The following is a 14,922-nucleotide window of genomic DNA, read 5'->3' as shown; positions in this document are numbered from 1 at the left end:
TCCCGTAATCTGGCTCGTTATCTCTGGCATTAACGTCCGTGTTGAATACCATAGATTGAACAGAAACTCGGCCGAGCGAAGCGGCGAAAATGAACTCGAACCGCTCGCTACGCAGCTCAGGCGGCCGCCATCTTGCGTTGCGCCCGTGACATCCAATCAGGAGGGTCGTCGTTCTGCGCCCCGACCGGAGGACCAATAGTGCTTCAGCATCTATTTCCAGCTTCGTTTGTGCGTCGTTTCTTTTCTGCTGTTTGTGCGTTTGTGAATGAACGAAGATAAAAGAGACGAGCGGAACCGGAAAGACGATCGCTTGGCCGGTCTAACCATATCGAAATGGCCGCGCCCGGTGGCACCGTTGCGGAGATAGAGCGCTCCGAAAATTGCCGTTTTTTCGCCCTTTTGCGCTGATAGTTTGTCACCACGCCTGACAAAAGTATTTTTTTATGCCACTTTGCGACGCTTTTCAGCCTAAAAACTTTGCAGACGCATAGAATAGGAAACATAGAAGCCGAATATGCGGGTTTCAAAAAAACGATGTTTTGGTCATTTTTCCGAAGTTGAGAGCCGCGTCCCCCCTTAAGTAGATGCGATGAATGGATTCTGTATTTTTTTTGCAGGTTTGGCGGTTTTGGCGCCATATTTGAAACACAGTGTCTTGAGCGAATTAGCACACTAACACGCCCGTAGCAGTTCTAATGTAACACGGGCTCATAGTCGGCTTATGGCGGTTCAAACCAGGCATAATGAGTGGTGTAGGTCACACAATATTGCATGTACATAAAGTAGATGCTGTGGACAAATTTTGCACAACCATTTTTGTCTAGGCTGCCAAAAAAGGCCGCATCTGACTTATATTCATCAACATATCTCACTGGCAGTGTGACGCCGGTGGTGCTTTGGAGAGGTCATTGCTTTAGCAGCATCGTCAGTTTTTGTGTTGGTTTGTCTAAGTTGCATGCATGCCGTGGTCACTTGGTTTACCTTGGAACTTTGTTTTCAGGACGATGTCCTTCAGCTTTTCGGAAAATACGGTGTGCGTGAAACCTTCCTCATCTCTACAAAGGGAACTCCGTAAGTTTTACTTTAAGGTATTCTTGTGTACTCTTTGTAGACATGCTTTATTAGGAGCAAATGCTCAGAGAGCATTGGAAGTGTTTTATTGCGAGCAAATGCTAATTTTGTTTGGTGTTCCTCGAAGTAGCCATTTCTGGATGTTTTGTTCAGGGGTTGCAAAGGCATTGTGGCATCTTGTTTTTCATTTCTGAGCTCTATGTCAAGCTCTAGGGTTTACCCATCTTTAATTCTTTTGCAGTTTGTGTCCAAGAGCTTGGGTGGCTAGCTGGACAAATACCACATCAGCAATACAGTAGAATATTGTTGATTCAGCCCCCGTTAATTCAGAAATTCGGATAATTCATCATTCCCGCACCCTCCCTTCAAAAGTGTGCATAGCCTTGTGGCAACAAACATTCGCTAATTCGGCGCACAATTGCGCGTGCACCGGTTAGTTTGGAGTGGAGGCAAGTGCGGCCTGAGGCTTCTGAGAGCCCCGAATGCAGCCCAGCCCGGAGTCCGCAGTGCCAGAAGAGAAGCAAGACGATGTGGCATTTGTTAGCCTCCGTTTTCCTCCAAAGTGCAGCTTGCCGACTCCGTTGCAAGTAATGATGGCACTGTTGTTGCCGGCCAGTTTATTGATGACGACATCATCAGCGCTGCCCTCGGTGTGGCAGATGAGGCGTCCGACGAAGACCCGTGCGATGGGCTATGCTCGGGGCGTTGTATTCTAGAGGAGTTTTGCTGCGATGTTCCAGGCAATACGCTTTCACTAAAGAGTTATCGCATGCCCGAAAACTAGTCCTTTCCAGCTCAGCTGCTCGCAAGAACGAAAAAAAAAGAGAAAGAAAGAAAAAGCATCGTGGACTTCTTGTCAAAGGAAAGGTATAGAATAAAATAATTGAAAATGTGTGTTTTTGTTACTTATTCAATAATTTGACTTATAGATACTTCTGACATTTTTTTCACTTCCTTCAAGGTCCGAATTAACGAGGTTTTATTGTAGTACGGAGTAGACCGTTTATAACGTAACACCGCTTATAGTGTGGGACCAGATATAACGCAGGTTTTTCTGACCACCGGTTTGCCTTTCACAGAACTAAATGCATAGGCATACCATCTAAAACGCAGTTGTCCGAAGCACAATACCGTCTATAGTGCGTTTTTTGTTCTTGGTGGGTCTGCTGACTGACTAGCGCAGCTGGGGCATCGTTTAAGGGTCGCAAAAAAATATGGAATCAACCATCCCAGGCAGTGCCTGTCCCTTCTCTCATCTGAGACACAGAAAAGAAAAAAAAATGGGCGCCCTTTTAGTTTGCATGTATTCGCACTCGCATGATCACTACCAAAACCCTCGCTCTTGGAGCACCTCTGAAAATAGCCAGCCTCATGGCATGCGCCGTAAGTTGGTTCTGTTAGAACCTCGTGCAGAGGAGCAACTGCCCTTTCCGTTTTGGAACATCTGGAGATGGCAATCCCTGCATCAGGAGATTTATGCTATCTGCACCTTGTGCTGATAATGATTAGCATATCACGAATAAACACAAGACCCAGAGAAAACGATCCAGCTTGCGTTCTTATCACTTTGTCTCCCGGCCTAAGCAGGGCAGACATGCTCCCTCAAAACACAAACACAAAGTAAGTTAAAGTCGCAGGTGGTTTGTGAGATGGTGCAGGTTTGTAAGGTGGTGCAGCGGCGTCTGGTTTGGGAAAAAAAAAAAACTAAAGAAAGACTGTGCCTCGGTTTTAAGTAGTGTTTGTTTGAATGATGATAAACAAGGATTGATTGAAAGGTAGCTTGCGATGGGGGTTGGATTTGCGTCCGTTTTGTTTATAGTGCAGTACCGCTTCTAGTGCAGATTTTTGTGGCTCCCGCGACTTACGTTATGAGTGATCTACACCAAAACCAATGCATCATCTGAAATGGTTATGCTGTGCAACATTATTGCTGGGGCGATAACGAAAATTGCGTTGTACATATTTGGAGACCCCCATTGTGCTTGTCCTGTCCCTTCCTTGTCGTACTGTGATCTTTGTGCTGCTGCATCATAAGTCTGCGCCAACTGTGTCCAGTTTTATTGTGCTACACCAAGTGTACTTGTACTGCTTGTGCCAAATAGGGGTAGAGGCACTACATGACTAGAATTGTTTGTTTTTGGGTTTTACATTTTTTTTAATCGGGGGGTAAAAATCAGGTGCTTTCTGTTTAAAGCTGATAATCGGGGAGAAATCGGGCTTTTTTTTTTTTTTTTTTGTAAAACCATTCTGAAATTCGGGTTTTTTCGTGTTAAATGTACAGATGTACTAAGCAATACATTCAATTTATTTTAGAAGGCATCACGAGCTTCTTAACTCTTAACACTCTTTTCAATTTCTTTTAATTGTTAAGTAAACTCTGTGAAACTTGTTAGTCTTCCTGCTTTTTTCCGGCCGATTTCAAATATTCCATTGTTTTTTGAGTACCGTATTTTCCGGTCTATAAGTCGCACCTTTGTATAAGTCGCACCCCCCTCAAAATGACACTTTTTCCGAAAAAAACGTATATAAGTCGCACCGGTGTACAAGACGCACTTGTTAATTGGGTAAACTCATAGTGAATCAGATCGTTAGAAAGAGCGGCGAAAGTACATGGTTGCGGCGGCCGCCGCATATCAACGCATCTCCCGGTAAGGTGGGCTAGACATGTGAATATACCATCCAAAGTCTAGACAGGACAACTTCTCAAAAATGGTTTATTGATACACACAGATGGCATGTACTTACAGACGGCGTTTAGGCAAAACCATCTAAGTCTTCCTCCTCCGACTCGCCGACAAACATTCAGCAAATTAAAGTTGGAGTTCCACCGGCACATCGCTGTCGTCCCCCGACTCACTGATGTCTTCTTCGCCGACATCGTCACCACTCACGGAATGGATCATTCCGGCCTTTATGAACCCGGCTGCAACTGTTTTTGTAAAAATGGAGTCCCAAGAGTCTGAGACCCATTTGGCCACCCCTCCTAACGTCGCGCGTCTCTTGCATGCTGTCGTAAAACTCGTAAATCAGCGCAATAAAGGTGTCATGGCGGGCGGAAGTGACGCGACTGGAAGCGGCCTGAAAATTGAAACTTACCAGCAAGCTGTCATTTTAAAAATTAGCAGCACGTTTACCTGGTTCAGAATAACTCTCTGTAATAATTTATAAGCTGCATTTTATTTTTGCAACCCAGTTTGATATTAATTTGAATTTATTCTGAACTGTAGTTACTGCGCATGGCAGAAAGGGGTGCGCGGTTGTTGGAGGCCATTATCATTGTTTTTGACTAGAAAAAGCATCAAATTCTTTGGTTTAACGTCTCGAAGCGACATATGGGCTATGAGAAACACCATAGCGGTGGGCTTCGGATTCATTTAGACCATAGAGCTGTGGGGCTTAACGTGCGCTGGCCACATGGGGCCGCCGCGAACCGGATGTATTCCATACATAAATCGCACCGGTGGATAAGACGCACCAACGAAAATTAAAAAAAAAACGCGACTTATACACCGGAAAATACGGTAAGTCAATTAGTTACCAAGATAATTAGAGATAATTAGTCATTTTTGGAGGAACAGTAGACAAAACAGTGTTAGCCATAAAACTGTAACATTTATATTTTCCAATAGTGTGAACCTTCGTGGGTGCAATAAGAGATTTTTTTTTTTTTTAATGCACTGCTTGGCATGCAATGCTTGGAACTAATTTTACAGCTCATCAAACTTCGGTGTTTGAAATGGGCGTTCAAAATGCTTCCTTGCCACTGGTGCCACCAAGGTTTAATGAGCTGTAAAATTAGTTCCAAGCGGTGAATTAAAGAAACGATTCTTGTATTGCACTCACCAAGGTTCACAGTATTGGAAAATATAAATATTACAGCTTTATGGCTAACACTGTTTTGTCTATTGTGCCTCCAAAAATGACTAATTATCTCTAATTATCTTGGTAACTAATTGACTTACTCAGAAAATAATGGAATATTTGAAACAAGTGGTAAAGAAGCAGCACGACTGACAAGTTTCACAGAGTTTACTTAACAATTAAAGGAAGCTGTTTTAAGAGCAGTGTCCCCCCCTTAAATTGGTGTTTGTTTCAAGCTGGTAATGGGGGGGACATCAGGGTTTTCTAGAAGATGCTCTTCAAAATTTGTTGTTTGTTTGGAAATGAATCAGTAATGATGACAGTAAAGAGAACTGATAGCTTCTAATAAATCAAACATTTCATTTACAAAGAGCTGGTCACAGATTTTTTACACATCCTTGTTTACGTACACTATCTATCACCTGCATGCGCAACATGTCGGTCTTCGTTAGAGGCCTGTCTGATCGTTGAACGTATCTCAACTGGGAGAAAGTTCTCTCAACAACAGAGCTTCCACACAACAGTGTCTGCAGCGTTTGCCAGACTTGGGTAGCGAGCGGCAGAGTCATTTCAATACCCAATGAGTTCGGAAGCTGTGTTTGTGTGGTTTGCTTCCAGCAAGTACTGGTTGAGGACGGCAGACCGTCAGCGCACGATTGTGCAGATAGCTACTTTTAAAAGGCCCATTCGGGGAGAAATCTGGTTTAACCCGATTCTCCTAAAACGTGTTTCGGGCGTAAAAATCGGGCAAAATCGGGTTTTACCCAAAAAGAACAACCCTATGCATGACTTGTTTGGGCCAACGAAAAAATAAACATACTATTTGTTACACAATCTACATTTATGACTATTTGTCAATTCAAACTGATGTTCAATGCACCGAAGCTACTTTGGAGGGCTGTGGATTAATTCAGACTACCTGGGTATGTTTATTGTGTGGCGAAATCTCGTACACACAAGCGTTTACATCTGGCGCCTCCATTAGCAATGCAGCCTAAATTTTTGCATTGACTTGAGATGGAAGCCTTTTCACAAAGTTGTGTGGCTTGAAAGGGCGAAATTTCAAACACTGACGTCTGGTGCCTGCATGACACGGGTTTCTGTCATGTTTGTGGTAGACGCTAACATATTGCTGGTGGTCTGGATCACAAATGTGCTTGTGACTTGCTGCTGCCTTTCGTAATTGCTTTTTTCAGCCAGCATGTTGGAGAAAAGACTACTGGATAGTGAGATAAAATGAACGTTGTTGCTGGGTTATTTTTCTTTCTGCTGTCTGACTAACTGGTTTTGGAAGTGGCATTGAAGCAGCTCAAGTGCCGTCACTGAAAAAGGAGCCAATTCGGTCTTTCAGCACAAGACGTGGCTTTTGTGCAGTGCAGTTCACTGAAATAGTGGTGTGATGGTAGGGTGGAGTGGCTCAGCGTTTTGTCGTGACGGTGCATTCTCTTCCTCCCCCGACTCTGGCTCGCAGCTATGCCTTTGTGACGCTCACCACGGAGGCGGGCTTCAACCGGGCTTTCGAAGAGATGCAAGGCTTCATGTTTCGGGGCTGCAAGCTGTTCATGGGTCTCCCAGCAAGCCGGGACGGGGACCACGGCGCGCACCCTGGGCCCAAGGCTGCTGCCCCCACCACCGCTGCTGCTGGTAAGGGCCCGAATCCGAGTCTCCTTATCTGTATCCGACAGGTGACATTGTTTGGTGGGTCTAGCCCACAACAGCTGCAACTTGTAGCCTCGTAGCTGTAACAACAACTGACAGGGCGGTCGCACATGGTGCTCTGTCGGCCTAGTGGAAATTCACGGAAGTACTGCCTTTCGCCCTTACAATGGACATCACTGTTGTAATCGCATTTGCTTTCCCTGTCCGTAGTTCATACTAACTGAGCTTCGTCTGTCTTTAATAAGGTCAATTCTGATAACATTCAAAGGATGTTCATGGACTTTGGCAATGTGTTTGCTGTCATGCACTATGTATTGGTAGGCCAGTTGGTAATACATTTTTCTAAAACGGCATTAAGGTAGCAAAGAGAAGATCCGGACTTCTAAGGAAAATGCTTTTTGACGCTCCCAAAACTTTATTTATTATTATTATTGTTTATTTATTTACTTATTTAAACTTTGGCCTTTGCACTCTGAAGCTGTACCTGGGCTACATGGCCTGCCATAGTGGAGGGCTACAATTCCAACAAGCTTGGTATCTTTAATAATGTGGGCAATCCCTTAACATGCGTGCTCCTCCGTTTCTCGCCTCCATCTAAAACGATTGTTGCGGCCGTCGTGAAACTGCGGCTTGACTTTCTTGCTACTCCGCCTATTTAAACTGACCATCCTGATGGGTGATTGTTTATTCCCAATTTCATTGCTTCCAGCTCACTGGCATGCCAGCATTATTGCATCGCACAACAGAAAATGTATAACTGATCGGCGCTGTGTTTGTGCCCAGTGTCTGTGTGAAAACATGCCACTCTCTTTTAACTTGATAAAACCGTCACCTGGCTCTGTTGTCCTTCAGCAACTGTGCACATCAAGGGTGCTTTGAGCTGTGAAAGAAGGTGCAGTCAGTGTTTTATGTATGGCAAAAAAGAGAAAGCAACGTAGGGTCCTTGTTTAATACGCCACCTGTGAGGCAGCAGAGTTAGGCTCAGCTTTTCTTTTAGATCCTTATTTTCTGGCAAATCTGAGCTGGAAGATGCGCATTCTTGACTGTTCTGCTCCCAGGGCGTGATTTCATTGTGGCGCCCATTTTCAGCTCCTGCGCCTGCGTCGAAGTTATCATCACCGGTCACGTTGTGTGTGGCAAACTTCCCTCCTGAAACGAAAATGGTGAGTGCGCTGAGAGGAGACTCCTTGTTTAAGGGCTTTGGCATGGTCACTTGGCGTAGATTTAAATTCTTCATTTAGTATTGTGTTCAATCGTGCCGGGTTTATCAGAGGCTCATCTGAACCATCGCCTCCTGTATTTTTACAATGCCATATGCATTGCACTCTTCCCAATGGGAGTAAGTGGTACGCCTGCAGTGCCCACATGTCGCGAGGTGGGGCCCCGAGCTGAACCGGGATCACGCAACCGTAACTGACTTCGAGAGCGGCTTGTGCCTGGTTGCCAAGGCAACCGATGCTTGAGATTGTAAAAAGAAATGGCGCTCGCGCCGGCGCTAGAAAGCTCAGAGCCGCGGCGGAGCACGTTTTGCCAACGTTGCCGTTTTCCACCACGCGTCGCTCCTGGATGAACCGGCCACGTGACTAAAGCGCTGGGAAGGCTACATTGGGGGAGAGTGGCCGGAGTAGAAGGAGAGGGCTTAGTTGGCCGGTCTGGGCTGATGCGTTTGGCATTGTAAAAATACAGGAGGCGATGTCTGAACATTGAAAGGACCGCAAAGACAACCAATAGCTTCGCACCTGTCGAAAGATTGGTTAATTGGTATAACACTCATGCCAGTTTTAACATGAATTTTAACCAAATTAACTATTAATTGAGGAAAGCAGAAGAAAGAGTGGGAACTCTCCAGCTATTATTCTGCATTGACTTGCAATGTAAAATTGGCTGATTCCCACCCAGTGAACTGATTATTAAAACAGTTTTGTTTTGATTTCAGATGGGCTCATGGTGAGGGAGTAATCTTAGTTTTTTATTTTGAGTGTTATTACCAAAGGAAACGAACGCATATCGGAGGCAAAAGCCACAGCGACTTTACGAGTAACGATGGCACTGCACCATCTCACGAGGGGCCCTTACCATAGCATGTCATCTTTCAGTCACAAGAGTTGCAAACAAATCATGTCCACTGTTTTCTTACGAGGCACTAAAAATTCAGTTGAACTTCTTGAACTAAAAGTTCAGTCAACCCATTCGTTGCAGTCGCTTCCATTTCCCGAACCAACACCAACAAAAAAGTTTGTGGCTCCGCCGTTATGGGGTGTGGGCTGCAACACCCCACTATGTTTTACTGGGTTTAATCAGGGATTTTAAACCTCCGGTTTTTTTATGGCGGCATTGAGATGGTGCACTGGCTGCCTGTTTTTGGTGATTCTCCCAAGTACGTCATAAGGCTTTTGCGACGTCAAGTAATGACGGAGTAAGTGGATTATTTGAAATTCACTTCATAGAACCTAGTCTCTCAGTGATAGTGGCAATGTTTCTTGCTGAACGAACTTGTATTCAGGCATTAGCTGCCCAAACTTTCAAATAAGCAAATTTGTATCTTGTCTGAGTCCTCCAGGGCTTTCCTAAGGACTGCATATGAACCACCTTGCGAGACCATTATAACTTGGGAACTGATATGCACAGCTTATCAGAATTTTCAGTTATGCTTTTGTTTGTGTGATGAGAGAGAGTCAGAGAGAATAAATATTTTTATTCGTCGAGCAGAGGCTGATGTTATGAGCCTCACCCTGTGAAAGGCATCCGTAGTTGGAATTACTTGACTTCGACTGGCCGTCCTTGTTCAGATCACCAGGTTGAGCTGGGTATTCTGGTGTGGGCTGGCCAGGGAAGCCCTCCACTGCTTGAAGGTGGGGTTGGGAAGTGGGGGCGAATCTGAGTGCGCTGGCACGCTTATGCTATATGGTATAGGGTGCCAGCTGGGGACAGTGAGCACAAAGGGAAGGTGGTTGGGTGCGGAAAATGAGGAGGTGGGTTGGATGGGGTTAAATATTTCTCTGGAGTCGCCAGCGTACTTCGATAATATGCTCTGGCATCTTTAAAAATAAAGGAGGGTTGTTTTCAAAAATCTTCCCAGCATTTTTTTGTGTGTCCCTATTACTTTGCCAAAGTTGATTATGCACTCTTGTAATTTTAAAAAGCTTCTGTCCATTTTTCGCAAATGTTCCTTCAAAGCGGAATTTGGTACTTTTGTTTATTTCATAATTGTAGATTTGTGGTAGCTGACTTTTCCTCACTGTCGTGTCTCCACCGTTTCACTAGTTCTCTCTACAAACATACCTGCCAGTACAGTGCAGATTATGGTAGGTTTCTCTCATTCCTGATGTGGGCAATGCAACATACCTGTAGGGCTAGCTGGCTAGCTATACTCAGGAGCAAGTTAAGAACGGCAATAGCTCATGTGCGTTATCACTCTGCCGAAGCAACGGACCCGGATGTAAATGCGCACGCGTTTTGAAAGGAAATTGTTTTGAATGCGGGATATCCTCTGCTCTTTCTCGCGCATTTTGTTTGTCATCGCTGCAGTAGTTTATAAGCAGATGAAGTCCAAAACGTTACGGAAATGGCTCGTGCCATGTTCAGAGTATTCCCAGTAATGCACTACTTGCGCCGCGCGGAGTAATGTCCGAAGTCAGTGAGGAGGCGGAGCGGCAACTTGCATTGCCATTCTTAAATTGCACCCGAGTATAGTTGCGCTCCTTCTGACAGATTGGGCCAAGCGTGTGCTGTCCTTGTAAAAAGCACAGCACACGCTTGCAGTTGTAAAAACTTATGGCGTGAGCACTGAACCTGAAATCATGATGTGAATGGCTGCAAAAGAAGCCAGTTGCATTTTAGCCCATAGAAAGCGTAAGAATGCGGGTATAGCGCTACAATAGGGCTCTTTTGAGAGGCATCTTCGCATCTTGCCGCTTGCTTGGGGCAAAATGTTTCCCCACTTGATTGTTGCTTTTTTGATGTGACGGCAGAAGTTGCCGTGCACGTTGAAAGCGCCATTGGTTTCTCTGGTTTCCCCCTCTTTCAAACGTGTCGTCACTTGTGCGTTGTTTTTGACAGACTGACATAGCTGAGCTCTTCTCAAGCTGGGACCCCCTGGAGGTGGTCATGGGGAGGATTGACCCGACGGGGCAGCACTCCTAGTAAGTGGGCTTCTCGTGCTCGGGAGGCTGGGCCGTCACGGCGCACGGCATGGGGAAAGCTGTTCCCAGTTATTCTAAAGTGTGTGCCCTGAAAAGGCCAAATGGATAACCACTTTTGCTGAACATCGGCAAAAAAAAAAATGAAGAGTAACCTTACTGTGCCTGTACAAGAACCTTGAATGACAAGTCTGTACAGCCAGCAGGCTGGTGGCTTGCAGCTTGCGCTCTGCAGTGAGCAATAACCTTCCGTTATTTTTGTTGCACTCTACTGTATGAAGTGTTCCACCATGTAGGTGTTTCACTCTTCGTAGTTTTCAACTGAGCCGGTGTGGTGCTGCCACCTTGGCAAACGTGCAGGCAATATCTTCAAAATTGGCCATTGTTGTGATCAGTTTCCATAGCCTGTTGTGCAAATAATTTGTTTTTCTGCTGGCTCGCATTTGTGGATGCTGGGAACGAAATGGGGCGACATTTCACAAGTTCCTCCGCATAAATATTGCACCGTTATAGCGCGGCGAAACATTTAGCCAAAATTGAAGGGGAAGCAAAGGGTACCACTCATCTGCAGCAGTGAAATGGCCTATTTCGTGGTTAGTACTAGTAGTGCTTTGTCTTTCAAAAGCGTCTTTTTTTTTTTAAGTCAATGCAACGTTGGGCATGTGATTATGACATAGTGCTGAATTCAAACAAATATTTCTGGGGAATCAGAGCCAAACATAAACCCTATTCTTGTTGCTCTTTGAAACAAAAGTATGCATGCACTGCGCACACAAATGGCAACTTGCCCTTTTGACAAACTGCCCGTAGTCATCGTGAAGTAGAGGAGACTTTGCCCTTTTTTGTTCATTTGTGGAAGGTTCCAGGTGCTTAGAATACAGTAGATTTTGTTGGTGGTGTCCTTTGTTGTTGTTGTTCTTGCTTTCACCAGTGGGGAGGGTGGGCACCTTAGTGTCAGCTGGCAGTGGCAGTGCCTTTTGGCGGAGGCAGTTGAATGCGCCACTCCATTTTCCAAGTCGTCGCTTGTTGCATCCATGGCATTATGTGTACAGTAAAACCTCATTATAATGAAACGGTATATAATGAACTAATGGATATAACGAAGCAATCGTAATTCCCCTAGAAATTCCCATAGATGCCTATGTATTTAAAACCTCGTTTTAACGAAGCTTAAATGTCCTTGCAATGGGTATAACTAACCTTTTTTTTTTTTTTTTCCCCAAAACAAGCACTTACTAACCACTTTGTGGCCGACAGGTCAATGTCTTATAGTGCGCGATAGTTTACGTCTCATTACGGACGAGGTAATTCAAAACTACCGCTCGCAGGGCCGCCGCCAACTCCCGCGCGCTAAAATGGCAACAAGCCACTTGGCAACACGCACGAGCGGGCGCGCCTCCCACTTTCCCCCCTCGTGTGGAACTCGTGGACCCGCCCGCTCTTCCGTGTTTGCGCATGTCTGGGGCGCTGCGCCGACTGCGGCTTTTGGCGTTGCCTGCGATCATTCGAGTGTCAGCTTTTCAGTCGGATCGGTCGTGCGAGCAGAAAGAAGATGGACAACGGAAACAGCAAACGGAAGCGCAAAACTATCAATCGAGCAGAAGGCGGCCATGCTTAAAGCTGTCGAGTCGGGCGCGAAGGAAAAAAAAGTGGCCAAAGATTTCAGCATAACGTTGAGCACGCTGTCCTCGATTTTGAGCAGCAAGGAAACTGTCGCCAGTGCTATCGCACGTGGCGTCAAAGGCAACAGGAAGAAGCTCCGAGCCCCAGCCTTCGAAGCAGTAGAGAAGGCCGTGTTTAAATGGTTTTTGGCAGCGAGAGCAAGCGGAATTCCTGTGAGTGGGGCACTTTTGCAGAGGAAGGGAAGAGACTGCATGCATCATAGCACACGACGATTTTGTCGCAAGTGCCGGCTGGCTTCAGCGTTTCAAGGAGCGCCACGACATCGTCGGCAGGGCCGTCAGTGGTGAAGCTCGATCTGTCGACCGTGAAGCTGCTGTGGCGTGGGTGGAGGAAAACGTTGGGCAGCTACTGGAAAAGTACAGCCCGAAAGATATCAACGCAAATGAGACCGCCCTTTTCTACCAAATGTTGCCGCAAAAAACCTTGGCTCTAAAGGGTGAACGCTGCCAGGGGGGTAAGCAGAGCAAGGTCTGCGTGACCGTGTTGCTCTGCGCAAACATGGACTGCTCGGAAAAGTTGTCAGCCCTCGTGATCGGCAAAAGTGCATCGCCAAGATGCTTCAAAGGGAAAAGGAAGCTGCAAGTTAGTTATGTTTCCAACCGGAAAGCATGGATGACCAGGGACATTTTATTTTCACACAGTGGCTGCGGGAATGGGACGAGCAGCTTGGCAAGCAGAACCGGAAAATATGCCTCGTCCTGGACAACTGTGCGGCCCACCACACTGCTGCTGCACTCCGGAACATTGAGTTATGTTTCCTGCCCCCAAACTGCACTGCTGTTGTGCAACCCCTGGACCAAGGGGTTATATGAGCTTCAAGTTTGGCTACCGCAAGCGTGTAATTGACAGAACTCTCGTGAACATGCGCATGAAGCGCGAGACGACGATCGACCTGTACATGGCGATCGACATGTTGCAGGGTGCCTGGATGGCTGTTTTGGCAAGCACGATAGCCAATTGCTTCCGGCACGCCTCATTTGGCGTAAGCAGTGGTGACAGCGACGATCTAGATGCTGTTGTCAATGAGGGTGCCGCAGGCACCCTCATTGACAACAGCATCTAGATCGTCCCCAACTGCGACACTTTTTGCACGTACGTCAGTGCCGATGCTGACGCGGTAACGACGGTGGAGCTAATAGAGGTAGAAATTGTACGTGAGGTGACTGGGGTGCCTAATGAGGACTGCGACGACAGCCCTGAGCCTAATGTCAGCGGGTCCGCACAATCGCTGGATGCGGCAGACCTGCTGCGCTGCTTCTTTGGCGCTCACTATGACGGCGAGGACAGAATCAAAATAGCGGCTGCAGCTGAAAAAGCCATCATTCGTCTAAAGAAGACGCGGCAGACGCAACGGCTGATGTGCTGTTTCGATCAGTGATGAGCCATTTCGCGCGAATAAAGTTGTGATTCTTGCTGTTCTTATTTTTTTCGCTTGTTTTTTCCTACGCCGCGGTCGTTCTTTCCTCGTGGCGGCTGCTGTGAGGTTCGATAGTGAGTACATCTTCTTTTCTTCGTTAAGTAGCGTTAGATATGAACTTTGTATATAACGAACTAACGTTTATAACGAAGTAATTATAACTGCCCCTTCAACTTCGTTATAACGAGGTTTTACTGTCTGTGAAAACAGCTGCCATCACGTAACGCTTGCCACTCACCAGATGCGCAATAGTTGCCATGCCTTCCGTTGGATGACGTCAACGCAAAGTACCCACCTCGCCACAGTGTGGACCTGAATTGTTTAATGCCGTTTTCTCTCCCCCTCTTTCCCTCTAAGCTGCCTTGCCCACGACTTCTGGCGCATCCTTTTGTGATGCAAGAAAAAAGAAACGAGACAATGACAGAGCATTGTTTGATTTGGAAGGAGCGCACATGAAGGATGTGATTTTTTAATTCAGACATAACGTTATTCAGCATTCAGTGTCTCTTTTAAGGTACAGATTCTAGGCTGTGGTTGTCTGCAGCATTGAAGCATGTATGACTTTCTTCTGCATAGTAATGGGCTAGTGCATACATTTTTATGCTGTGGCGGGAAAGCATGACGAGAACTGGCAGCTAATTCCAACTGTGTGGCACCACTGAGAACGGTGGCTTCCATGCCACGTGGCTGCGTTCATTCTCAAACGTTGCTCTGCCTTGCAGCACCCATGCCTACGTGACAATGCCCACCTGGGATGAGGCTGAGGATGCAGTGTTCACTCTCAGCGAGACATACTTCCGGGAACGAATTATCACAGTTGCCGTGCTACCCGAGAAATGTAAGCAGACCGTTTTCATACACAGCCTGTTTTGCTCCCTGCCATAGCAGGTTGTGTTACCTATGCACAGAAAGAATGTTAATCTTTTCAGTGTCACTGACATATTGATGTTTTCCCCCTTTCTGCCCAGCCATACCACCGATGTCCATGTTTGTTTTTGACCTGCATATTTTTTAATGCACCTAGAAAAAAAGAACCAACCCTAAGTCTTAATCGCCCCCTCAAAAATGATGCGATAAAAGCCAAGATGAAGA

At 46.1% G+C, this 14,922-nt stretch overlaps 1 protein-coding gene across 3 annotated transcripts in view; it reads left to right on the top strand.

Moving 5' to 3' along the window:
• Positions 1 to 14,922, top strand: part of LOC144170625 (uncharacterized) — a 40,192-nt gene that overhangs the window by 22,989 nt on the left and 2,281 nt on the right. For all 3 annotated transcript variants that reach the window (XM_077700537.1, XM_077700536.1, XM_077700535.1), the window contains 5 exons: positions 1,001 to 1,071; positions 6,404 to 6,576; positions 7,681 to 7,754; positions 10,651 to 10,733; positions 14,553 to 14,668. In XM_077700537.1, the coding sequence (XP_077556663.1) occupies positions 1,001 to 1,071; positions 6,404 to 6,576; positions 7,681 to 7,754; positions 10,651 to 10,733; positions 14,553 to 14,668 (517 nt within the window). The remainder of the gene's footprint in view (positions 1 to 1,000; positions 1,072 to 6,403; positions 6,577 to 7,680; positions 7,755 to 10,650; positions 10,734 to 14,552; positions 14,669 to 14,922) is intronic.

This window comes from Haemaphysalis longicornis, unplaced genomic scaffold (genome assembly GCF_048455015.1).
Source record: "Haemaphysalis longicornis isolate Haplotype H1 unplaced genomic scaffold, Haemaphysalis longicornis Haplotype H1 scaffold_2, whole genome shotgun sequence".
In the NCBI taxonomy this organism is placed as follows: domain Eukaryota; kingdom Metazoa; phylum Arthropoda; class Arachnida; order Ixodida; family Ixodidae; genus Haemaphysalis; species Haemaphysalis longicornis.
The sequence above is the reverse complement of the archived record's forward strand: the minus strand, read 5'-3'. Positions and strand labels throughout refer to the sequence as shown.